Source organism: Amblyomma maculatum, chromosome 2 (genome assembly GCF_055883805.1).
Source record: "Amblyomma maculatum isolate TAMU_Amacu chromosome 2, ASM5588380v1, whole genome shotgun sequence".
NCBI lineage: Eukaryota > Metazoa > Arthropoda > Arachnida > Ixodida > Ixodidae > Amblyomma > Amblyomma maculatum.
In genome coordinates this window covers 126217185-126245064 of record NC_139345.1, presented here as the reverse complement: position 1 = coordinate 126245064, position 27880 = coordinate 126217185, and the positions used below count along the sequence as shown (strand labels likewise).

Genomic DNA, 27880 nt, shown 5'->3' with positions numbered 1-27880 from the left:
GATGTCACGTGGTTTTCACCACCTGGTAATACCCTTGAACGGTGACGTCATTGTTATTGCCACCTAGGCGGAACTGCACTCTCTTGAACAGGTTTTTTACGAGGATAAGGTGCGGAAAGCGAAGGAAGTACAGAAAGTATAACTTCCGCCACGAATTTCAGAGTACCTATTTCGCCTCCCAATGGTGGACTCGTTTTTATTATACATTTTCTAATGACAATTCCGCTTATTTGCAGGCAACGAACAAGCATGATGACTCCACACCTGTGCTTATATTGAGAGAGGGTCATATCTGCTCTCTTCCTATTAGATTTTTTACCTATTCCTATCGGATTTGTTTTCCTGTCTCATCATAATTTACAGGAAATGTACAGTGGTACTGGTAGCAGTGCTTGCGGGACCACTTCACAGTATTGGGAAAGCTACTTGTGAATGCGAGCATGGAAAGCGGCAAAAAGTTCTTTTTTACTTTTACTTTTTGTTTTCTAAGTGTTTTCTAAGGATAGACAGTTTTCACTGCTGAAAGTGTATATATGTTGGTGAATAAAAAGCAAGGTACATCACACCTTATAATGTGTAAAAATTTGACTGTAATAAGGCGAATTATATAAAACACATAAATTGTTAGGTCTGCTCATTAGGGCACAGAAAAAGTGCATTGTAATTATTTATACTGCCTTCTTGGAACCCCCATGAAATATTAGATGGGTATCAAGCCGTACAAAAAGGCAATGAAAAAAGAGATCACAATTCAGAAAAGCGAAACATTAACCCCGAATAAAGCTTGTAGCCCTAGAAGCCGCATTCATTCGCTCTTCCAAACTCCAGTTGTTACAAAACTATCTTCAATGCGTTTCTTTGTAGAATATCTAGAGGCAGGGTTATAGTGGCAAACTCGTTTCCTACGTTGTACCTGTTTGGTATATTTTACCCGTTTTAACCCACAGGTTGATGGTACTACCCTCTACTACATTGGATATGGCATGTCCCTCTGTGCGCTCAGCATCGCATTGTGGATCTTCATATATTACAAGTAGGTACACGTTCTCCTTACATTCGCTTGTGTTACATTTACGTTAACATTTTGTCCCTTTTAGAATGATATTATGCTAAACAGAGGAAATGAGAAACATCAAAAAAGAAGTAATATGAGTGCCCTTCGTGATATTGATTCAAATGGATGGATTTGTGATGCGCGTTATCTGGAGAGAAAAAAAAAACGTCTAACAACGCCACCGCAGGGTTGAACTTTTTCCAACAGTGCATGCGCGACTGGAAGAAAGAAGTGCTTAATATGGTTGTACAGGGCACAGGGATAACGAACCAAAACTTACTCCGAATAGAGCAGAATTATGTAGCGGTCACAGCAAATGACGGTTCCAATATACATAAATAAAATGAAAGTAGAAGCCCATACTTTAGTCCAAGAGCTTCTGCTATAGAATGTTTACAAGTTTCAGACGAAAAACACGAGCAATACGAAAAATTTTTGAACGCCAACTCTTGACATGGACAATGCTTGCAACACAGCACAATCCTCAAGAACCACCGCTAAAGGGTCAAAATGAGGTACTACAGAGAAGGCCATAACCCCGGGTCGACGCTTGGCCAGCGTCACGACGCTTTAACCCGTCGATTGCCGGCTCTCTAATAAAGTTATACATACATACATACATACATACATACATACATACATACATACATACATACATACATACATACATACATACATACATACATACATACATACATACATACATACATACATACATACATACATACATACATACATACATACATACATACATACACGCATGCATGTATACGTACGTACGTACGTACATACATACATACATACATACATACATACATACATACATACATACATACATACATACATACATACATACATACATACATACCAGAATTTCGCAACAATGAACAAATTGCATACAAATGAACGTACAAACATTGATAAATCAAGGCCACCCCACTTTGTCGTTTTCGATTGAACACGTTAACGTTCAGCATTTCGATAATCTTCCGTATCCTTGTAGTGTTCCAGTGGCACTCCGAAGTACCTCGCAGGTGTGACAAAGAAACATTTTCGACCCCCTTGCCTACTGTGCGAATGATAGCGAGATTCCACGAGTGACAGCTACTTCGCCTTTTTTTTTCCTGGAGATGAATTGTAGAACGCCGGTGACCTTTATTGCGTTCAGTGAAATGCTGGTTGTGTTCGACAAGGGCGCGCGATGTACTGTTACGACAGGTCATGATGTCACAAGGCAATTCATGCATATACGCGTACCCCGCGGACAATACCCCGCGGACAATAGTGGTATATTCCTTGCTCTGCGTGAAACCGGCCCGCCAGATTTTTCCGACAGAGAAGCAGTTATTTCTGAGATATGCTAAATTACTCCGTAGCCCTCCACGACGGCTCTCCTTTCTCTCTTTCCACTTTCACTCCCACCTTCCTCCCTTCCCTTATGGCGCGGTTCAGGTGTTCACAGAGCAGGTGTGACAGATACTACGCCTTTCCCTTCCTGTGAACCAACTGCTACCACTGCGGCATCCCCGGACACACTACACGCTACTGCCGGCGCCGAATAAATATGGCCTTTGCTGCACGGCCTGCGCCACCTTATTTGGCCCCCCAGTTCCCAGTCCCATCGGGTTCTCCAACAGCACCCCCTGAACCTCCGGACTTCCGCCCTCGTCGTTCGCCATCACCACGTCGCCGCTCCATTTCGCCAATGCGCCGACGACCCGCTACCCAGCCGGAAAACTGACCGCCGCAGTTCGCGAGGCACGAACTGCGTATCCGACCGAATTTCAAAGTCCTCGTCTTAATCCCGCGAATGTTATTCCTGTCATCGTTGAAGGTGTTCATACTCTTGCGCTCGTCGACACCGGTGCCGCTGTATCAGTTATCAGCCAAAAACTCTGCCGCTCCATCCGAAAGGTGACTACGCCTCTCGAGGGACTATCGCTTCGTACCGCATCCGATCACAGTATACAGCCGACAGCTATCTGCACTGCTCGCGTCGTCATTGCTGCAGCCTTGTACATCATCGAATTCGTCGTTCTCCCCACATGTTCTCATGACGTCATTCTCGGCTGGGATTTCCTGTCCCAGCATCATGCTATCATTGACTGCGCCAGTCCTCAAGTAGAGCTTATTGAATCGAGTGATGCACCATCTGATGCCCTGCTCCACGAGCCGTGTCCTCGTTTTGCGACCAAACTCCTCGTAGCACATGACACAACCATCCCACCCGTTAGCGCTGTTCTGGTTCCCCTCACTGCCTCTTTTACCACCGCCGCGACAGTCCTCTTTGTGCCCTCTAACGTTGTCTGCCGCCGCCGCTTACCGCTGCCGTTTGCCGTCCTTGACATGAAAAACGGCGCTAGCACACTTCTGGTATCCAATCCTCTTCCCTCTCCCGCTATGTTGATCGAAGGGGAGTGCCTCGGCCGCATCGAGCCCGTGGACCTTCTGTTCACCTTTGATGATGTGTCATTCCCTGTTTGCCAAGTTGACGCCTTGACTCCAACTCGTGTGGCTTCAGATCCGCTACAGCGGGACCTTTTTGACCATTCCGTGGACAGCGCTCTAGAACCGCGCCACCGCGAGCAACTTCTTGACCTTCTACACCAATTCCGCGCCTCCTTCGACATTCCGCAATCTTCCTTGGGCCGCACGACGACCGTTTCCCACCTCATCGACACTGGCGCTCACCCACCTCTCCATCAGCGGCCGTATCGGGTGTCCCCGACTGAGCGCCGTGTTATTGCCCAACAAGTCGATGACATGCTGCAACGCGGAGTAATTAGAGAATCCTGTAGCCCATGGTCGTCTCCTGTGGTTCTAGTTAAAAAGAAGGATGGCTCCATACGATTTTGTGTTGATTATCGCCGCCTCAACAAAATCACTCGTCGTGATGTGTACCCCCTCCCACGAATCGACGATGCCCTAGACTGTTTGCAAGGCGCAGAATTCTTTTCCTCACTCGATTTACGCTCCGGGTATTGGCAGGTGCCCATGGCAGAGGCGGATCGTCCTAAGACCGCCTTTATTACTCCAGACGGACTATACGAATTTAATGTTATGCCATTCGGACTCTGTAACGCCCCAGCCACATTTGAAAGAATGATAGACACTGTACTGCGCGGCCTGAAATGGAACATCTGTTTATGCTACCTCGATGATATCGTCGTCTTTTCAACCGACTTCCCGACCCACCTGACTCGACTTCGCCAGGTCTTCACCTGCCTAACCCGCGCCAGTCTTCAACTCAACCTCAAAAAGTGCCGCTTTGGTGCCCGCCAGCTCACAATACTCGGACATGTTGTGTGTAAAGATGGAGTTCTGCCTGATCCTGAGAAGCTGCGCGCCGTCGCTGACTTTCCGAAACCGACCACTTTGAAACAACTGCGAAGCTTCGTGGGCCTCTGCTCGTACTTTCGTCGTTTTGTTCGGAATTTCGCAACCATCATAGCCCCCCTTACACAGCTCTTGAAAGGCACCCCTAACCTCTCCTCTTGGTCGCCAGCCTGCGATGATGCATTCGCGACACTGCGCAATGTTCTGACGTCACCCCCAATCCTTCTCCATTACGACCCTACTGCACCTACAGAACTTCACACCGATGCCAGTGGTGTCGGCCTCGGCGCCGTCCTCGCCCAGCGCAAGCCTGGCTTCTCCGAATACGTTGTCGCCTACGCAAGCCGTGCTCTCACCAAAGCCGAGTCCAACTACTCCGTTACCGAAAAAGAGTGCTTAGCAATCGTGTGGGCTGTAACGAAGTTCCGCCCTTACTTATACGGCCACTCCTTCGAGGTAGTTACAGATCATCACGCTCTCTGCTGGCTCGCGTCTCTCAAGGATCCGTCTGGCCGTCTCGGGCGCTGGGCTCTCAGGCTTCAGGAATACGACATCCGTGTAGTGTACCGCTCTGGCCGCAAGCACTCTGACGCCGACGCTCTTTCTCGGTCACCGGTGCGCTCGCCTAACTCATCGTCCCCTCCTCAAGCATTCTTGTCAGCACTCACCATTGAGGATATGCCTTTCGAGCAACGACAAGATCCTTGGGTTTCTAACCTGCTGGATATCCTTGGCACTACTTCCGCGGCTACGCATCCTCGGGCACTCCGCCGACAGGCCTCCCATTTCGCCATTCGGGACGGCCTTCTCTACAGCAGGAACTACAACTCAGACGGCAGAACGTGGCTTCTTGTCATTCCGCGCCACCTCCGCTCCGAGGTTTGTGCCCACCATCACATTGACCCTCAAAGCGCTCATGCCGGCGTTCTCAAAACCTATGATCGAATTCGTCAGAGGTACTACTGGCGGGGAATGTACAATTTCGTACGGCGCTACATTCGCTCTTGTACCGCCTGTCAACAACGCAAGATTCCTCGCCACCCCGCTGGCCCTCTCCAGCCTTTACCTTGTCCAGCTCGCCCGTTTGATCGCGTGGGAATCGACCTTTATGGTCCGCTACCATGCACGGCCGCTGGTAACCGATGGGTCATCGTCGCAGTCGATCACCTGACCCGTTACGCCGAGACTGCTGCACTTTCCGCGGCGACAGCCCGAGAGGTAGCCCATTTTCTTCTACACCACTTCATTCTTCGACACGGCGCCCCTCGCGAGCTACTGAGTGACAGAGGTCGTGTCTTTCTTTCCGAAGTAGTTCAAGAGCTCCTGTCGTCTTGCAAATCGATACATCGGGCTACAACCGCGTACCACCCACAAACAAACGGCCTCACGGAGCGCTTCAACCGTACGCTTGGGGACATGCTCGCAATGTATGTTACATCTGAATCGGGAAGCTCCAACTGGGACCAGGTACTGCCATTCGTAACGTTCGCGTACAACACAGCCACCCAAGCAACAACTGGGTTTTCGCCCTTCTTTCTCTTATATGGCCGTGAACCATCTTGTACTCTGGACACAATTTTGCCATACCATCCAGATGCCTCTGAGTACAGTGCCTTGTCAGATATTGCACAGAAGGCCGAGGAATGCCGGCAGCTAGCTCGCACGTTTACCTCCAACACTCAAGGCTATCGCAAAGATCAGCATGATACCGATACCCCTGCTCCCACGTTCCTGGCCGACAGCTTCGTTTGGCTATGCGTTCCTGTCACCAACAAACTAGACACCAAATACCACGGACCTTATCGCGTCTTGGAACGCACATCCCCTGTGAACTACGTCATCGAGCCAGTCACCCCTTCTTCCGACCACCGCCGTCGCGGCCGCGAGGTTGTCCACGTTAGCCGCCTCAAGCCATATTACAACCCTCTGGTCGTCTCTTCTCCCTGAGTCGCCAGGATGGCGACTTCTTCACGCGGGGGAAATGTAAAGAAGACAAAGAACAGAAAACGCTGCGGCATCGCCATCACCATCGCTTGTCTCCGGCGCCCATCTCGCTCGCGCTGAAGCTGTGCCCTGCGGCTGGTAATTCGATCCCTTGTGCCCAAAGTACTGCCAGCGCTAGACGTTCCAACCAACCATTAAATCCACATTTCACAACTATTATTATTATTATTATTATTATTATTATTATTATTATTATTATTATTATTATTATTATTATTATTATTATTATTATTATTATTATTATTATTATTATTATTATTATTATTATTATTATTATTATTATGACAACGTACTCTCCTTGGTGGCACATTTTCTTATACTGAAAAAATGCAGTCGTTGCGATTCGCGTGGAGTATAATAATTATTGTCCGCGACTGTACATGGGGGCACCCATAAGAGTGCCCTCCCAGATTACAGTGGAGCCGCTAACGAGGAACTTGACACGCCTATCACAGCCTGGAAAGCCTAAGACCCATTTCCTTAACCTCGTGCGTAGGAAAATTAATGCAGCACGTGGTACAAACGAGACTAACGCGTTTCATGGTGCAAAACAATCTGTAGCCGGACAAGATGGTTGGTTTCTGACCAGGCTTGAACACGCAGGATGTGATGCTCTGACTAAAATACGACATTATAGATTCACTATCTAGGGACGCCAAAGTAATCTTGGAACAAGACTTAACGAAAGCCTTCTATAACGTCAGGCATGAGGGAATTCTCAGCGGTCTCCAGGAGATCGGAATGGGATCCCGAGCATATAAATACATAAGAGACTTCTTAACAGACAGAACGGCCTGCAATAAATTCCAAGAAATTGAGTCTCCCACATTGCATCTAGGAAGCAGGGACGCAGAGCAGGGATCGGTTCTCTCCCCATTTCACCTCAACGTGGTGATGAGGGGTCTCCCAATACCGACGAGCAACCTCTAGGGGCTCAAATTTAGCATGTACACGGACGCCATAATCATCATAATCAGCCTGACCATACCCACTGCAGGTCGAAAGCCTCTCCCATATTTCTCCATTTACCCCTGTTCTGTGCCAGCTGCATCCACTTGACCCCTGCGAACTTCTTAACCGCATCTGCCCACCTAACATTCTGCCGCCCCCTGCTACGCTTTCCTTCCCTTGGAATCCAGTTTGTTACCCTAAGCGACCATCGGTTATCCTCTCATCGCACTACATGTCCTGCCCATGCCCATTTCTTCTTAATTTTCACTAGAATGTCAGTAACGTGAGTTATTTCTCTGACCCACTCTGCACGCTTCCTATCTCTTAATGTTACCCCTACCATTTTTCGTTCCATAGCCCTCTGGGTTGTCCTCAACTTAAGTAGACCCCTCTTGGTTAGCCTCCACATTTCAGCTTCATAGGTGAGTACAGGTAAGATGCAACTGTTGTATACTTTCCTCTTGAGTGATACCGGTAAGCTGCTAGCCATAATCTGTGAGTGCTTGCCAAATTCGCTCCATCCCAATCTTATTCTTCTTGTTATTTCCTTTTCATGGTCCGGATTTGCTGTTACTACCTGTCCTAAGTAGACATATTCGCCTACTACTTCCTGTGCTTCGCTATCTAACGTAAACTGCTGTTCCTTCCCGAGGCCTTTGAACATTACCTTAGTTTTCTGCATATTGATTTTTAAGCCTACCTTTCTACTTTTCCTGTCTAGGTCGTCAATCATTATTTGCAGTTGATCCCCCGAGTTACTTAGCAAGGCAATGTCATCAGCGAATCGCAGATTACTGAGGTATTCCCCATCTACCTTTATCCCTAACTGCTCCCATTCCAAGTCTCTGAATACTTCCTCTAATCAAGCTGTGAATAGTACTGGGAAGATCGTGCCTCCTTGCCTAACACCTTTCTTTATGGGAATTTTGTTACTTTCTTTATGCAGAATTATGGTTGCTGTGCAGTCCCTGAATATATCCTCCAGCATTTTCACGTACGGCTTGTCTACCCCCTGATTTCGCAATGCCTGCATCACCGCCGAAGTTTCAAATGAGTCAAATGCTTTTTCGTGATTAATGAATGCTATGAATAAGGGCTTGTTATATTCCGAGCATTTTTCTGACACCTGGTTGATGGTATGGTTATGATCGATAGTATAGTACCGTTTCCGAAAACTTGCTTGATCCTTTGCTTGATTGCAGTCTAAGGTTGCGTTGATTCTATTAGCGATTACCTTAGTAAATGCCTTATACGTAACAGGCAGTAACCTTATTGATCTGTTGTTTTTAAGGTCCTTAGAGTCCCCTTTCTCATGAATGAGGATAATGTTTGCATTCTTCCATGGTTCCGGTACCATCGATGACACCAGGCACTGCGTATACAGGGTGGCCAGTTTTTCTAGCACGATATCGCCCCCGTCATTTAACAAATCTGTAGTTAATAATCCTCTCCAGCTGATTTCCCCTTTTCATAGTTTCGAATGCTTTCTTGACCTCGTCCTTCGTCACTGGTGGAACGTCTGACAAGATTTTTAACCCGCAAATCTCATTACGGTGCTCACTACTTCGGCTGCTGTAGAGATCTGTATAGACTCCTCGGCTACTTTGCCTATCTTGTCCATATTCGTGATGACGTTGCCCGCTTTGTCCCTTATCGGATACATCTGGTTTTTGCCTATGCCCAATTTCTTCTTTACCGTTTTAAGGCTTCCTCCGTTCTTTACAGCATGCTCAATTTTCTCCATGTTAAACTTCCTTATATCGGCAACCTTGCGCTTATTGATTAGCTTTGATATCTCGGCCAATTCTACCTGGTCTGTTAGATTGGAAGCTTTCATACTCTGGCGTTTCTTAATCAAATCTTTCGTCTCCATAGACAGCTTACCGGTACCCTCTCTAACTATCCTACCGCCTACTTCTACAGCGCCATCAACCTCTGGATAAACCAGGGGAGTGATGCTTGCATAGGAAGACGACTGTAGGCAGCTGCAGACACACTAGTGGACTACGCGGCTAGTAGGGGACTTTTGTGCTCACCGTAGAAATCAGAACTGCCAATCTACAACCCAAAATCATTGAGCTTTAAGCAAATCGGAGAATTCGATATCAAAGTAGAAGGAATGTCTGTACCAAATGACCAAATATGAATCCTACAGCTAGGCATTCAAGAGAACGGATACAACGACGGAATACTAAAGAAACTTGAAGGCTGTCTACATGTCCACATGTCACAAGGGACATGTGTGACATTTCGCACATGTCCTAGGCATATTCAGGTGATTAACGTTGAATGGCCGAGGTTTAAATGAAAACAGCTTGATCAGACTTATGCAGGAATACGTCATAAGCCGCATAAGCTACTCTACGCCACATTTAAACCTTAGAGCAGACGAAAAAGAAAATTAGAAGTACTAATTATAAGATGAATAAAGAGGGCCCTGGGCCTACCAGTGAGTACATCCACAGAGATTCAGCTCGCTGGGGGGGTACACAATACGTGGGAAGAAATAGCAGAAGCAGTCAGAGTGTCACAACTTGAAAGGCTAAGCCAGATAATTACAGGAAGAGCCATTTTAAATACGGTAGACTTTCAGAGAGTCAGAGGGATGCAACGAAAGTCGAGCATCCCACAGATATACCTAGATAAGCTAACCATTTCCCCTCTTCCTCGACCCATGCACCCCATATAGAACGCGGAAAGGAGGCAAAAGAGAGCAGAATCACTCAAAAAGCGCTTCGAGCTACTCGACAGCAAGGCAGTTGCATATGTTGATGCGGCGAGTGGGAAGACGGGTGCGGCGGCAGCCTCGGTAGTAGACGGCTGAGGCGTCCCAGTATCGGGAACACCATCGGAAGCCGCCACTCTGAAACAGCTGAGGAAGTTGGGATAGCGCTCGCTTGCATAGGAACGGAAGCAAAATTCATAATTACTGACAACAAAGCAACCATCTACAATTGCGCAAAGGACAGGATCGCACGAGAAGCGTAGAGAATCCTGACCGGAAAACAGCTCCATAGAAAAGTCAGGTTAATATGGACTTCAGCGCACGAGTCTGGTCCTGGTAACGAGGCGGCACACGAGTAAGTTCGAGCTCTCTACTTTTGGTTTAACCGTGGGGCGACCTGAGAGCCAGAACATGGACGAACGTCTATTAAATTTCGCAGAAATAGTCGAAAATTAGAAACAAAGCAGAAAGCTGAGGCCGCCGCCGGAGAAGCGTCTGAGAAACAAAAAGGCGACCGTACGGCGGCGTCTACATGCAGGAAATTATATCCACCCGGTGCGATCCGACACTTGCGACATGGCGACACGTGCCATCCTGGTTGAGCAGAGGCTTTACTATGCCATGCTGGATTTTGCTGTGGGCAGGCTTGCTATGATCGTTTGCAAAGAAAACCCTCTAGGTTTGATTTTGCATTAAGATCACAATCAGGTTTCACCACGTAATAGCGCTCCCATTGTAGATTAGTCAGATTCGCCTTCGCGCAACACTGCGGGGACTCAGTGGTTAAGAATATCGGTTAGTCATGGAGTATCCTGGTTGATGGAGGCGAAATGGAAAGGCATTCTTGTGCTGTACGATGTAAATAGACCTTAACCATCTCCAGGTGGTCGAAACTACCCCGCATCCCCCCGCTATGCACCTCGTTCTTTCTTTGCGCTTTCACTCCCAACTTGTTTTCTTCCTTTACGGCGCGGTGAGGTGTTCACAGAAAATGTGTGATAGTTACGGCATCTCACTTTCATGTAAACCAATTACTATTAGCTATTGCTGCCATTACAGTCTTCTAAGTATTTTGGAAAAATATACTATGAATACGGATTGGAGGTGTCTACGAGAAGTCAGATTGTATTGCGTTTTTTTTTCAGTTCTGCGAAACTTTCAGTGCTGCCTTTAGGGCCGAGGGATTCAGGTTTGAACTGAGCAGTTAGATGTTTGCAGCGGCGCCATGAAACTTAGGCTGGACGGAAAGAATACAAGCAGAGCAACAAGATCATTGGTGGCAATTTTACTGCTTAAAGTGGCACTGCTAGATGAGCTATTTTCCACTCCAAGTGATAGGAGCGACGGCGTAGTACAACGCAAAACTTACAGGAGCACTGCAACGAACGCGTGCCAAGGAAATGAAATTTCCACAGTGCGGCACGAGCTGTGGCCTTGCTAGCAAAAGCTCATGGGTCGAATTATATCGTGTACAGCAGCGACGCTCAGGCTTTCCAACCTCTCTGTGCTCCGTGAAGTTTTTTATGCTTGTGGTTTGTTGTAATAGTCAAGTGTAAAAACATGATGAGTGGAGAGGGTGCTGTAAGAGCTTTTCACGACCCTCGGAGGAACCGATTTGTCTGGGGCTGTTAATGCAGGAACTCATCAACTCCTTCCTGTGTTACGACAGCAGCCCAGGTCCTACTATGGGATAGCTCTTCAACCCTTCGCAAAATTGTAGAAAAAATGTAGGGCATCGCGGCAGTGATATTGCGCTCAGGCACATCGCAGGAGTGCTGGTAAGCGGGCGTTATGGCGCTCCTCCATCTATGCGTGTCAGTCGTCCGCACACAATAACAGCGGCCGGTTGTATGTGAGCGTGTGCTATGAACAGCAAACCACGGTCCCTAGGCTCCTCATGGCAGGTCTCGTAAATATGTCGGCTACAAAGGGGCGTACGTAGAGGAGCACATGACGGACCAAAAGAGTAGATCTTAGTGGTAACAAAACCGCCTCGCTTTCTCGACCCGATCTGCGCATTGACAGTTGCATTGCAGCCGAAGGAGTAAATCTCGCGCTTGCCAAGGCATAAATATAATAAGTTAATAGCGGGACAGCGAGCTAACATCACTTAATCGTTGATTTTCGACTAATCTACTTTACCAACATGAAAACATTTAGGGATAGATTGATGTTTGTCCACGAAGTTCCCTTCCTTTGTTCAGAGCCACTCGTGGGTAGGTTTCAGAGATTCATTGCTTTGAATGTATGACAGCCACTGAAAAGTTTGTAAAATATTGTCAGCAAAAAATAAATGCAAATACAAGGTGTGTCCAGAAAATAATGCAATTTTATCGGTAAAAATATTGTCCCAGATATCGTTACAAATGTTTAAAATTCTTTGAAGACTCTACCCAGCTTTCCAGTAGCTTTGACATGCACTATACGTTTCATGCAAGCCATCGACAAGAATCTCGCTTAGAGCCTTTGTCATGGCGGTTTTGATCGCTTTAGTGTTGCCGTAACGAACTACTTTTAGGGCGGTCCTGATTCTGATTTACAGGAAGAAATCTGCCAGAGCCAGGTCTCGACTAGGGGGGCTGGGGTTAATCATCGCCATGTCGTTTTTGACCAAACAGTCGTATGCGCAGAGAAGTGCAGCTGGCAGTATGTGATGCAACTGCCAGATTTCGGCGATCTTCTTTCGTACTCGGTGGACCTTTTTTTACAATCTCTAGGGCACATTCGTGCTGATTACTTCTCCAGTACATAAAGGCTTTGTGAATACATACCCTGGGTATCAAAAAAAGACAGTTCGCACTGTTTCACTTTTGACTCGCTCATTCTTGCCTTCTTGGGGGCGAGGAGACTCTTAAGTGGGCCATTCGGAAATGTAGCGCTTTTGCGTCGGGATCGTGCTCAAGCAGCCATACTTCGTCACCGGTAATGACGCTTCCACTCCTAAAATAAGATTCAGTTTCAAGATTCGAATAAGCTCCAAATGTTCCCCCGCGATCACTACTCGGTCTTTTCTTGTAGTCGTCAGTCAACAGTTTGGGCACCTGCTTAGTGCACACTTCTCGCATGCTAAAATTTTTCGAATATTGATCGTCTGTGCAAACACCTGCACACATCTTCGACTGTCAGTGTTCAAAGCATTGCGAACACGATAGATACGTTTGCCTATTTTTCTCGTTAATGACCATCTAGTGCGGGATACGTGCTCAACGTCTTTCCGGCCGACCTTTAACTCCTTCATTGACATTGAAACATGAGCATATATCAAAGCAGGTTTTCCGTAGGCTTTCTAAAGCATTTGGTAATTGTCGGAAGGCATTCGTTCGCGCGCACTCGTCGTGACAAGGGCACTATCAGTGGGTACAGGGAAACAGTAATCCTGACGCTGCCAGAGCTTGTAGCAGACTGCATTAGACAGTGATGAAAAAGTGAACGTCCCCGTAGCCTATCCAAGCCAGTCCGAGTGGAGCAGGACCGACAGTTGCACCCGAAAAAAAAAATAATTCCACTACATTACGGACACGCTCTGTATATCTGGTTTGGTATTTAGCATTAAGCAACACCGTGGCCTCTCAATAGTACGAGCATATCCTGTATTCAGCTTTCTGTCTGAGAAAGACTTATATATTGGTATCCCTGCCTTTCCAAATTTGACGCAGGGAGCTGCGATGCCTACGCAACACCATTCACGTGAACCTCATGGTAACTTACTTCCTCATTTCCATTACCTGGATCACCACAGCAACGTTACAGTCCGTTCAATCACCGGCCTACCACAAGGTGAGTTACTATCACTCAGCCTATTTCTACCCATTATGCGCTCTCTATGCGCTCGGAGAAAATGACTTAACAGCTGAACATGGCTGCAGGCGATGGCAAGGCAAGAAATCTTGAGTTGGTTCTTTTTCGAAAGCGATTACGGCACATGACGAAGAATGTCATAAATGTCCTGTGTATGCTCGAATTTTGGTTACTCAAACTTTCACGGTTTGCCCGTTTTTGGATGTATGCAACAGCGATGTACCACTGCAATTGCCTAATATGGTTCGTAACTTTATCATGGCCGCTAAGTATATTTTATATAACCGCATAATTTGGACCACTTTTTCTCAGCGTGTACATTTGATGTTGGCTGAAAACATGATGTAATGAGCAGCGCCGCTCAAGCATATTTGCTTCACTATTATGACCGCCTTATAAAAAGGACTGTACTGAGGCGCACTCACGATCCAAGCTATATAAAAAAGTCAAACTAAAAAAAGACTCTCTCATTTCCCACAGATAACTAAACTTGGCATTGAAATAACAATTTCAACTATATATTTTGGTTTTTATGATCATAGGACATTTAGTATTTACATATTTTGCGGCAGTTATGGCCTGGCCCAAATATGTTTCATAATCGAGTGGCCAACGGCTTCGAATGCAGTATAATGATAGATTATTTGCTCTGTTGCTCGTGTATACCTAAACGTGTGGATGTAGGAACCTGTAATTAGCCTCCATGAGGCTCACGTAAATAAAAGAGCAACAGTCACGCTGTCGGTAATTAATTTCATATCGTGGTTATGCGAGGGATTCATGTTTGTTCAGAATGTTATCATAACAGGTGTTACAAAATATTTTCTTTGGGAGGTTTGGTAGTTCTATGCCCAATAGGTTGGATAAGCGCAAGTTTTCAACGGGAAGTGCTTCCAAGCAAACTTTTTCATTATCTTAACTGTTCATCACACTAATTAGTGCATTCACACTATTCTGCATATCCTTCTACGGAAACAAGTATATATATATATATATATATATATATATATATATATATATATATATATATATATATATATATATATAAAGTGAAGAGTATATATATATATATATATATATATATATATATATATATATATAAAGTGAAAAGCATATATATATATATATATATATATATAGTTGTTTCCGTATACTTTTCACTTTATACTTTATATACTTTACTGTTCCTTTTCACTTTATATATATATATATATATATATATATATATATATATATATATATATATATATATATATATAAAGTGAAAAGTGCTGATATCTAAAGTGAAAGGCAACCCACTGATTTTCTACGGTAGGCTTATCTACTCGGTATGAGCATAGAACGGTTTTTAAAAGCAAGCGTTTGCTATGCCATTCTCATAGATATATTCATAAATGTAACCAACCTGCCGCAATAAATTAGGGAACTGTTTTGTGCGCACACACACACCTTTGAGGGAATAGAGAAAGGAATGCCTACCAAAATGTTTCGGCGGAGGCGACGGGCAATGCACAGTGCTGGAGTGTGTCGCGATCTGCTGCACGCGGAATCCGAAGCTGTGGTATTAGTGACGACGTTCCGTACTTTGTTGCCCGCCACAAGTTCTTGAGTTTGAATTTGTGACACTGCGTTGGTATTACTATTATTTCAAAGCTAAAGCCCTACAAGCACAGCGAGTACACACGAAATAGGCGATCTTACAAGACTCTTCACCTCTGATTACAGCTTTCTAACTAAAACGTTAAGGTCGAGATTTGAGACACCTTACTTGGGATGAAGGCAAAATCATGAGTCTCGCATACGGAATTGACATGCCATCGGTTAGAATCCTTTAATGAGCTAGCCTTCGACTTGAGTACCAGCTGTACGTGAAACAAAGATTTGTATCGACCCACCGCGATTGTGAGGTGGTTAGGATGAACGTTTGCAGTACAACTGTTTGCAGTACAATCGTTTGAACGTTTGCAGTACAATCGGAGAAATGAAAAGCAATAAAGGTGGGCATGCGTGCACTACATATCATGACAAATCGCATGTTAACTCCCAGAACATAAATCTAAATATGCATTGTAAAGTGGGCACAGACCTCATCACATTCTGTGTTCAGCTTTTTGTCTGCCTCCTGACCTCTGCAATAAAGTTGAATAAGTTGGTTGATTGTATGGCAAATGGTTGAGTCATTGTTTTGATACTTTAATCCTCGCGGTGGCTTAGTAAGTAGGAAACTCGGCTACTGAACGGAAGTTTTCTGTTATAAATAGAAGGCGCATCGATAGAGTCGAAACACAAAATATGCATATGTGTCATGCGAATGAATGGATGGTAATCATCCGCAGATTGCCAGGTGTATTCCGTAGCCCTCGAGAATAGCGCCTTTCTCTCTTCTTTTTTTCTGACCTTCCTCCCTTACCTCACCATTGGGTTCAGGTGTTCTCCCTGAATTGTGGTATCTTCTGCGCTCTCGTTTCAATAAATACAACTAGTTGTGATGTTGGAAAAGGCATGCTATTATCGGTACACATGAAGTGTATGTGTAGCCGGTTCGAATGTGAGTTACTAGCTAACCTGAAACTTGGCAAGCAGATGCAATCCATGAGCAAGCCGCCCTCGTATGCAGTCATTCGGAATGCTGTACGGCGAACGTTGCCTTATTATCAGATTTGACCAAGGGTTGGCTGCTGCTTGACCTGCGGAGCAGGTTATCCAAAGTCCCTAGTCACAGTGGTAGATGGTGTGCCAGCTGTCGTTGTGCTGGCCACGTCGGTGACTGAACAGCGGCTGTTGTTAAGCCATCGTTTCTGTTCCATCTGACGCATTAACAACAATGGTAACGTGTAAATTGCTGCATATAGGAATCATGTGGTCTGAGTCAGAGCACATCATCTTGTGTTGGAAGTTATTCCGCTGTCCTCCACTACGGAAGCTCTTTCTATTTTTTTTTCACTATCACCTTTCTCTTTTCTCCTAGGGTGCTTTAAGTATCTGTCGAGAATATGGCAGATAGTGTGCCATTTTTTTCTAAACCAATTACTGTTATATCTTGATGGTTAGCAAAAAAGAAATGCGCAGTATGTCACATTTCGCAGTGGGCACCTGGAACGCGCAATAAAAAAAAGGAGGAACGTGGCAGTGAAAGAAGAAAGAAGCAGCTGACATAATGCATAGCAGCGGTGTAACTTCAACCCCCTGGCGGCCGAAATTGTTTCTAGCATGCTCGTCAGGTTTGCGGCTTAAAAGGCTGCAGCTGAGTTGGATTGGCTTACTCGCGCTTTCGTGGGTGGATTGCGGTATTGCGCAACCCGTTGTAGTTTGTTGTTATTGCTCAGCCCGATATCTCAGTACACATTAAGGAGGCAGGGTTAGGCGGACCGTATTCAGCTCTTTCGGCTGAAGAAAACCCATTGCCGTAATCGAAATTGTTAATAACTGGACCGGAGAAAATACTCACGTGATTTCTTGTCAATGATGTGACGCAACTCTACTTTATGCATCGTTCAAGCTGGTGACATAGCATTTCTCTTCCAATTTACTGTGTCACTTGTCAATTTAGTTGCTAACGTACAATAAGGATCCAAGCCGACGATGTATGCCCACAAATTAATGTGAAGCACTGCTTCTTAAAAAACATCCCAAAAAACAACGTCAACCTATAGCAATCGCTACAGCAGAGTCGTCAGATATACGCAGCCCGTTTCAAAATAACGCCTGATGCAGTGTGTGGCTTAAGTAGGATAACCTTAGAAATCAATTTTAGCCGCATCTTGAGGGCGAAAAATTATATAGGAACAACATTATGCACTTATATTATGTTGTCAGTTTGGTTTTCTATTCCTCCGTCGCTATACACCTTATATTGTACTTCGTTTACAAAGCAAGAACCATCGATACTACTCACTAAAGTTGAAACATCTTGACCACTAGATTGGCTGTCAGCAAAAAGGTACGCTAAATAAAATAATCGAGTCTCTGGGTTATTACCTATTTCATGTTTCTGAGCTATTTTTAAGTGAGTACATAGTTTTCTACAGTAGCCCGCTTTGAGTTAGATATATTGCAGTCTCGAAAACATGCAACCTTCTAAGGTAGAATATTTTCAATACTGTAATATAACTAACGCAAAGAAGGCAACGTCACCTCACGTTCCACATCCTCCTCCCCAATGTGGCGTACTTGGTTAGCATCTGACCAGCTGAAAGATTAGTTGGCCTTACTGACCCTGGCCCAGGACATTCTTGACGCTTAGTAATGAGGTAAACAAAGTTGTTTCCTCCTCCTGCTCCTAGGCTTATGTTTCTTGCACCGAACATCGTGCCATTTATTTAGTATTTTATATTTTCAAAGTTGCACAAACCAATACCTTCAATGCCAGGTCCAATCTCGCTTTTTTCATTAAGACGTCAGACCAAGTGGCCAGAGTTGATCTATATTGGACGTGGCCTGTAGCATCCCTTCAGATGCCGACCGCATCATTCAAAATGCCACCAATGACAACCACATTCCCCTTCCCCCTTTGTTTAAAACTGCTGCCTCATTTTGGTTTCTATTGTTCAACATATTTTCATCCTTTTCATTTTTTTGCGCCTCATAAATGTAACTTTAATTATGTGCAAGATATTCCAATTGTTCGCTAATAAGAGCCCTGTAGAGCTAACATAAATCGCGGTCTGTAATATTGTTACGTTAATTAGACTGCGCTGCGGAGTGTTGCACATGTGAAAAAGGAGGACGAAGTGGATGCGCGTGGACTCGTTCTGGGACAAGCCTTACTGAGACTGTGCCTGAGACGTACTGTGCCTAGCTTTTATGCAGCCCCAGTAAGTTTTGTAAATATTAGACCCATTTCCCTGTAACAACTTTATGGTCAAGAATGGAATGTTTTGAAACAAGCTCTGAATGTACTGACTATAACCATCAATCAAAATCTTGAAAGTGCCTTTTCCCTTATATATCTGTTGCCCTTGACTATCGTCCTGTAGCCTTCAGAGCGTTTTCATAAATAGCACTGCCATTTTTATTATTTGGATAGCTTTATGTGGGAAAGTGGACTTTCGAAATTGTGTGATTGTAATGTTTATAGATTAAGGTTCTGCTCTTTTTTCAACATAGCAACTTCAATTGCCAAGACAAGAGCGGCCGCCCATAAGCATCTGGCGTGAATATTACTCGGGCTTCCATATACCGCTCCATCTCTGATTGCCTAAGGCCTAATTGACCTTTAATGCATCGTATACGCGTTGATGAACGGTACGCCCTATCGGAGCGGAATGCCAACTCCAGGCTGCGTTCATTAATCAGCCATCACGCAATCTCGCCCCTAGGTAGGGAACTTCACATATGCCCCTCCAAACATTTTTTTACTTTATTTCTACCAAACAGTCACCTTGTTGCACCTTGCTTTCCTTATAGTGAATCCGTCTCCTCACTTATACCCGTGAGCCCATAGAATTGTGTCTATCGATAGTGGTGGCTCACATCTAGAGTACAGCCTGTTCGGTCTCTCCCTCGTGCCTGTTGGTTCTCCTCGAGATGCGGTAGCCGGGAGACGGCGTGCCGGCAATGAGAGGCGCGTCTAGCGCTTCATTACTTCTTACTCAGTTGCTATGGTGCACCCTGTGCCCTTTGCGCCTATTGAGCAAGGTGGTATTGGAATACAGGCATCGCGCATTCCGAGACTGGCCTCGTTCGAAATGGCGGCCGCTGGTTTCCTCACGTTACTGGAAGGAATGAATCTGGAGGAACTCTTGAGATTAATCTCCGGGTGGGAATTGCAGTGAGCACTTTCCTATTGTGCCAGGCGTTGCTGCGGAACAGAGCGTTTCCGCAGTGGAACAATGCAATGACATTTATATCGAGCCCCTTTCTGATTGGAGGGCCTGTCTTGTATTCAATTTCAAAGCAATTTCGTTGAACTGGTTCCTACTTTATCGCATCAATTGCAAATAAATCTTTATTGAATTATCACGTAAATGTCACATGTGTCATTCTGATATACGGGAAGCTGCAAAAGCTTTCGTCTACAAGCTTAAAGAACTCGCAAAGTTGACAACACAACAATACTCAGACTGCTATCTATATTTCAGTTTGAGTGCCTTGCACGGTTTGGACCGCTATTTTACTCTCAGACGAGCCAAATTTCTTGCAATCTACGAGCACCACTTTTAACTTTGCAGTGGGGCGACGCAGCCGAAAAATGAGTCTAGAGCGGAAGTTTTGCTTCTACCATGGCAAAACTCAAGGTCAACCGGCTCTTAACATTTGTTGTTGTTGTTATTGTTGTCCAAATAACTTATGGCACATACCCACAGAGGGGGATCGGCCAAGAATTGGGTAGCAAATAATTTTTTTTAATATACTTGCATAATAAGAAAAAATGATTTGAGGGGTAGAGGAAAGGAAACAAAACGGGAAATAAGTGAAATATAACATTTGACCTTAAACCCTCGCACTGTAGAGCAGGCATCGTCGTCTTCATCTCCAAGGTCATTCGTCTGCGCAAGATAGGACGTGCGCATGCGCCAGCATCATCTTCGACTCCCTACAGCTGCGCCGCAAAAAACATTGCCGCGAATGTCAACTCGACCTGCGCCGAAACAAACGAATCAGCTTCATTAACCCTGGAAAGACAACACTTTGCTATTGGCGCAGCCGATCTCGCCTTTTGTAGAACTGCAACTCACTTTCATGCTGTGTAGCGAAGAAAGTCGTCTTCATAAAATTGCAAATATAACAATCTCGTGCTGTTCAGTCAACATCGCCTTCATAAAGTTTCATTTGCGCCCATCCTTCATTTTACCTGGGCAAATATTGTATGCACATACGCCATTTGGACAAATGCGGGCGAGGTCCGCGAGCATAGTGACGCGAAATGCAGCAGGTGTCGAGAAAAATCGGCGATAATCACATAACCTTCTAAAGGCCGATTACGATAACATCTGTTACGATTACGATAATATGGACCAACAATGTCAAAAGTGAAATTAAAAATGAAGTAATGGATAGAACGTAATAGGGTACTTGTGGAACTTCAGAGCGGGTTCACAAATGATAGGCCCATGAATGATACCCAGTCAATGATACAAACCGTTGTGTTAAGCCTTCCTAGACATAAGCGGGGTGTATGACAACGTAAACAGGAATCTCCTGTGGAACTTACTACAAGAGGAAGGTATAATTGTCATGGCGTAACAAATGTCTCGCAGTAAATATAGTAGGATAAGCACTAGAAATCACATGGGAACGAACAAGAACTATGAAAACTGTCGAGGTGTGCAAATTATTAAAACCAGCTTACCCTGTCTCGCCGCTACTGTTTGTGATTTATGTGGTAAACATTGCAAGAAGGCTACAAGTCAGTAATTTGAATTTAATCGGTCATATAATAAAAAGAAACCGTCACAGAGTAGCGCCTCTCCGATTTAATGTACGTGGACGATATTGGATTATTAGCAAGTAGCCAGGTACACTTGCAAGCTCTGATGGTTGTGGAGACGGAGACGCTCTGGGCTTCAGTTTTATGCAATTAATTCAGTTCTGATAATTTTTTCTGGTTCAAGCGGTCAACAGCTTAAAATAAAAGACCGACAAACATCTAGAGGTATGGAGAAGCAAAAGACTGGCACACATAGAAGAGTGAGAACGGTATGTTATTACAAAATGTTGAAAAGATACCATGATAATGAAGCATAGGGCTTTGTAGGGATACAACGCGTATGAGGGTCAGATGGGGCTTGGAACCAGAATTATGGTACCAGGGCTTACTCTCGCGAATGCGGTTTGGGGCCTAAAAGCAGAGATACAGTCAAGATAACTTACAGAAGACGGAAGCTGTCAACTGCACCCAAGTGTGAAGTAACCCAGGAACTTCTTGGGGCATTGCTCATAATCTTGGCGCTTCACCCTCAAGTTTGCTGACGTAGCCTCCCCCCCCCCCCCCCTCAGCGTGCTGCTTATAAAAAGATATTCGTTTCAAATGAGCTCCCGAATGTGATTGTGCGTTTCGTCAGCTAAAGTTTCTTCTTACCTCGCAGCCCATATTGCGTCGTTTCAGTCCGACAGCTCCTACTAACTACGCACTGACGCCAGCGGCATCAGCTAGGGTGCTGGGCCCATACACTGGCATGGTGGGAATAAGCACATGGCCGCTTACGCAAGTCGCACCCTCAGCAAGTCTTAACGAAATTATACCAGGACAGAGCAACAGTGTCAAAATATTGCTTTTGGCTATAGCGGTTTCTATTGTGCCTTTATGGGCATGCATTTACAGCCGCCCACCGGTAAAAATGGGTACAAGCGTCCCCCGGCCTGGCGCTCGGCTTTTCCAGGGGTGTGCGTTTGGGAGAAGCTCCGTAAACCCCGCTGCGCGCCCCTCCTCCGCAGTGGGCCCAAACCCAGTTTCGAACCTCGCAGCCTGCAAAGGTGGTTCTGTTTGTCTTTCAAAGGTACTTCCTTTGACCCCTCACCTGAAGTGCTCCCTTAGAGCCTCAGCTGCAGCAGTCCTAAAAAGAAAAAAAAAAAAAAAAAAAGGCCACATAATGGGCTGTTGCCGCTCAAGGCGGACTTATTGTTGTCCGATGGCGGAACGAATAACTGCCACATCGGCGCAACTATTTGGGCCGTGACCGCTTTTCCCAAGCATTTCACCCCAGAAGAGCCGAGCACCAGGCCGGGGGAAAGCTTGTACCCATTTAAAAACCGGTGGGTACCCGGCGGCACCAGAATGTAGAAGCGGCGTTTCATCAAATATTAACAGACATCTACCACATTGTGTCACAAAAGCAGATACGGAGCGAAGGGGACAACGACCCGTCCCCATCTCGAGACAACATCCCCATCACGATTGCCCCCACGGACCCAACAGACAACCGCAAGAAGTCGTGTGCCTGCCAGCAGTAGCACGCTGGGCACTGACGAGCAGCACCAACACTCGGCTGCGCCGGGCCCTTGTAAAGTGGCCGGCTGGTCCGCTGGGAATTACGCCTTCAGGAGTTCAACTTTACTGTGATATAAATCAAGAGCTGTTGTACGATTAGCCCTAGGTGCAAAGGCGAAACCATAAAAGAAGCGTAGATATGAGCTGCTATCATTCGAAGCACAGGAAGCTAATTAACGCTTTCAGTACCGGTGTTGAAGAAGTTTGTGCACACAGCACGGGCTAATGGGGATGCTTTTAATTGACAGATCCTTATTTAGCCCTAATGAAGACCTACTTGTTACTTCCTGGTTGATGTGTTCGGCTTAGTACAGATCACAAAGCTGTTTAGGTGAAGCTTGCAGCGCGGTCATTGCCTTTTTTTTGAAACAGCACTCTCTGCCTCACCCCGTGCTTTGTTTTACATGAATACTTTTTACGCGTTCGCTACCCTGGAGGACGTATGTGACGGCATATTCCCCTAGATTAAATGAAGGACCAGAGCTCTGAAGCTTCAAGAAGACGATGATGTTCATTGCACGTCATGAAAGTGTGTTGCAGCCGCAACGTGTTGGAGACGATGCTGTTAGCTGCACAGCGCGAGTTTGGACTGCAGCTTTATATGAAGAGTGATCGGCTAGGCTTTCATGCTATGACAAGCCAAGCATAGCTCAGGTTATTTGTTAATCGCAGAACTTTGGTTCAGTGTCAAGTGCTCAGATTAATCGGTGCAAGAGTTGTAGTCTCTGGTTGACTATCTGGCGATCGACACCTTCTGAATACGCTGCTGTGGCATGGTCATCTAGGCCACCCAATTACCTTGGAGCCTCTTTAAGCACCACAAGCATACGTAGTCCTCATTACTGGCAAGGTCGTGCTCTAACTCTTCAGCGCTACAGTTAGAGTTCTGTCCCCCAGAGTCTCACTATTTTCGGCAGGGCTACTGCCTGCAATCAGCTTTTAGCACATAAAATTTATTATTCTACAAATAATTCATTGGGCAAGCCCTTACATCCAGAGTTTCTGTAGAGTGTCTGCTACTTTAGTGTGGAATTCATATTTTGAGTCTATAAAGCGTGATCGGCCTGTAAGCGCAGGTATCTTTGGTCTAGTCCACTTGTAAGTCCGTCCGTTTCACGGTTCATGCTTTTCCGTGACTTACCCCCCGGTAGTACGTGCGTTTTTGCAACGAAATTTATCTTATGTTATTCCAAATCTCATTGCACCTTCTAACGTTTCTACTATCCGTGTTTATGGCGTATAATGCAAGTGGTGTTTTGGCTGTTCGATATCTACTTGTTAATTTTCCCCCTAAGTTCCAATTTTTTTCTGCAAATAATAATTTTACAAGGCTTTAATTTTAATTTTAAGCCAATAATCGTTTTTTTTTATTTTGGTTTACCGGAATACGATGTAATCAGAAAAGTGCGGAAAATGCCTCTCTCGCTGTCTACCAATAATATTTTTGGTAGCTACATACTGAGACCCTGCCTGTTAAAACGGGGTTAACAAAGAAGGACGTGCTTGAGGCTACATCAAATGTCCGGTTTTGTGCTTGTCAAGAAAACATTGAGGATTTTTTGTTTATTTCAAGGATGCAATTCTCGGATGTTATACATAGAACGTTGAAAAAAAAGCCTTAATTGGGCACCACATTCTGTACGATGTATTGCTGCCTCATTGTTTGGGGATGAGCCTTTGGGCATATTCTTCCTAAATGTATTACACAGCTTGGGAAACCGCGCATGATGACCCGATATGGTGAATCTGTTTTTTCTGAAATTGGACAATTTCCTTGGAATAATTGTTCATTTAAGGAAAATGTATGCACAAGCCGTTTTTAAACCGGAGTGGCACTCATTCTTAGTCATGTGCACTGCTTTGCATCTTGTTAGAGCTTTTTTTTAACTAGGTACGTCCTACTAGCAATGTGCTGATCAGATGATGTTTTTTATAATATTCTGTACATAGTTTATGTATCTAAAACATCGTTTCATGTAATTAATACCATGTTAAAAAAAGGCGAGCGTTTAATTCTCTCATGCCTTGGCAAGAAAAGCTTATTAGTTCTGGCACGGGTTCGAAATCTAGCCAGGACAATTTTTTTTTCAAATGTGTTGTCACAATTTTGTTGCAACCATGGATTCGCGCCATTGCCATGGAAACTGCCAATGTCCGTACTCCACGGAATAACGTGACCTTGACGAGCGTGAGTAGGAGTGCTAAGGCTTTACAAAGCTCACATGTCACAGTGCAGCTTTACCTTCCCTTATCGCTTCTCAGAGAACAAAGCTCTATTTTAGCCTAAACATTGTGAGAGGTGGGCCTTCGTACTTGCACTGGTTGACATATATGAGCTAGAAACTGACCTTATGAACTTTCTTTGCAGGCATCAAATAAAGGTTTCTAAAAGCGCTTTTCGAATGCTATATACAAGTTTTGAACAGACACTTTGTTCCTGAAAGTGTGTAATTCAACAGTTGGCTTATTACTAATTAGTAGATATTACCCATGTCGAGCAAAACAGATACTCCTTGCAAAATTGCGTATTGAAAAAATTGACACCTGAATTCACTGCGCGGTCACACTCTGCGAATTTTGGCTAGGTCTAGGGTTCAATGTCTTCAAGTCACCGTGGAACAGGAGCACAACAGCGACAACACGAAGAAAGCTCAGGTCTTGTCCCGTTGACACGCGCTGCTTTGTCACAAATAGATAACCAACTTACACAAGCTGCTGCCCTGGCTATTTGCGTCTGCAGTATCTGCGGCTCTTTTCAACGTTTTACTCTCGACTTCCTAACTCTCCTTTCCATTATCGTCAATGCTGTCGGCCATCAGCGCGTGCGTCTTGTCACGTTGCTGTGCGCTGTTTTGTCACAAAGAAGAAATTTTCGTTATTTTTGATATATTGTTGTTATTATTCCTTTCATGTGCAACGCTTTGCCGTAAATTATTTGCATGCGTGAAGTTGCATTACTTTACTTGGTCTAGTAGTAACCTGCACATTGTTTGCTTGTTCCTGATTTGCTTATTTCCGATTTACATTGCTACATCACGCTCTCTTTATGAGCGCTATTTATTGCCTCAGGGCATCAGAGGATTATGTAATGAAGGATGGTAAAATGGTTAAAGTAATGGAAAGAATTTGGCCGATTTTACGAATTCCAGAAGTGAGCTATGATATGATCCCAGCGGCCAGGCAATGTATGCAGCAGGATTCCTATTTGAAAGACCCGTTATCGTCAGGTGCCTGATTCATGTCGGTCTTAGTGCAGGAGAGGCCCACAGCAAGTGGTGAATTTCGATTTCAGTGTTCTTGCATTTGCATATCGGACACTCTGGGCGGTGATATAAATGCCGGAAATTAGGGCACATCTGAGCAAAGGCAGGAGTGAGGGTATTCCCGACCCGGATTTTCCGAAGCGCAACCTTCTCTCTAAGGATCAGACCGCGGCGAGGTTTAACACACACGGAGGGATAAGAGCACGTGTCCGGCGCCAGAGGTGTTCTTTTCTTGATGAAAGGAGAGTAGAGTTGTCCAAGTTAAGGAGTTGATGCAATGACGACACTTTAAGAGGCTAGATGCTAAATCTTCATATGTCGAAGAAGGTACCAGATTCGTGCAGTGTTGTCGTACATCACGCCTATATTCTATTATTATGCAGCGAGTTTGTTTTACTGTTTTTTTTTGTACTGCCATCCACGTTGCCAGATTGCTTTTTCGTTTCCGCACATTTACTGAAGACGATTGGTAGTTTGCATTCTTTCTTTTATTTTGTATTTTGTTTCAGAGCATGTTCTTAGGCACATCCTGTATAGCTGCTTTTTTTTTTTTCTTTTGTCCGCCGGGTATTGTGGCATTGTTTTCTGCTTTTGGTTTTATTTACTCAACAACAATCCGTACACTGTGGGCTACTTTTAACTGTTCGTGTGCCAATGACAAATATGATTCGGCTCTTGCATTTCAAGAACACACATATTTTTAGATGATAATTTCTCAACAGGAACTTGCTTGTGGACGCATCGTTTCCTTTTTTGCACGTGGTACTAGTTGAGCATAGCAAGCACTATGTCGAAAGATCCCTCTCGCTACGCCTTTCTTCTGGCAGATATAGTCAAAAACCAGCTCATTGAATTGCTATAGCAGTCTTAACTACTCAAGTAGAGCGCCGGACAAACAGCAAAAGGAAGGCTTGGTTGCCTATGAGGGGGTTACGGATTACTATCAATATCTTTACGAGGATATCTTATTACATTGGACAGTCGAATCGCAAATAAAACTGATGTCCAAGAAAGCTATACATTGTCAAGGATAATCCATTTGCTTGGTAATAATAGTTCCAAGGAGCGCACATGAAGTCATATCGTTTGTATTTCTTGTAGCCTTGTCAACAGAAAACTCATCAGCAGCCTTGGATTCTCGATCGCGTATAACGAGATGATGTACTGAGCCCTCAGAAGTTTTAGGGCTCAGCATTGTTTTCTACAGCCCCAGGGCCTGCAGACGGCGAACGAAAAGAAAATATTGAGCCTCAATCAAGATCGATTGGTTTGAGTGCAGCAATGCAGCGAATGCTCCCTAAAGAGCACGCTCATAATCTGATTGTGCCATTACACAGGCTATGGTAATACGCCAGTTAGAAATAGCATTTCAGAAATACGCACGAATCAGCTTTATTAAATAATGTAAGCGTAGCAATACACAGAGTACGTTTGGCCTAAACGATGTTTTCCGCGCCGCTACCAGGCAAACAAGTTGAAGCATTTTGAAGACAAACGACTTGACTTGCCTTTCAGGTAATATATGGAGGCTTCCATGCGTTTTTATTTTGTTTGCGCGTGTGTTTACAAGAGTATACTGATCTTAGTTCGTCAGCAGCCCCAGAAGGTCGCAGCTGGGCACTGGATTTGTTTTCATGAGCGACTGCCCTTCATCAATCATATTTTTCTTTTCATGTCCACTGCAGTTCGAATTGCTCAATGCTTACTCACTCAACTCACGCCCATTTAATGTTTCTCGAAACTCGCTGAGAAGCTGACAAAGAGAGCGAGAGAAAGTTCGAGAAGGAAGTAGGAAGGCAATTTAGAAGGGGAAACCAGAA

The 27880-nt window shown here is 44.9% G+C and overlaps 1 protein-coding gene across 1 annotated transcript in view; it reads left to right on the top strand.

Annotated features, from left to right (window-relative positions):
- LOC146199790 (diuretic hormone receptor-like) overlaps positions 1-27880 on the top strand; it is a 138728-nt gene that overhangs the window by 45358 nt on the left and 65490 nt on the right. The window contains exons 4-5 of the mRNA XM_084592811.1: positions 948-1033; positions 13727-13847. Coding sequence (XP_084448937.1) covers positions 948-1033; positions 13727-13847 — 207 coding nt within the window. The remainder of the gene's footprint in view (positions 1-947; positions 1034-13726; positions 13848-27880) is intronic.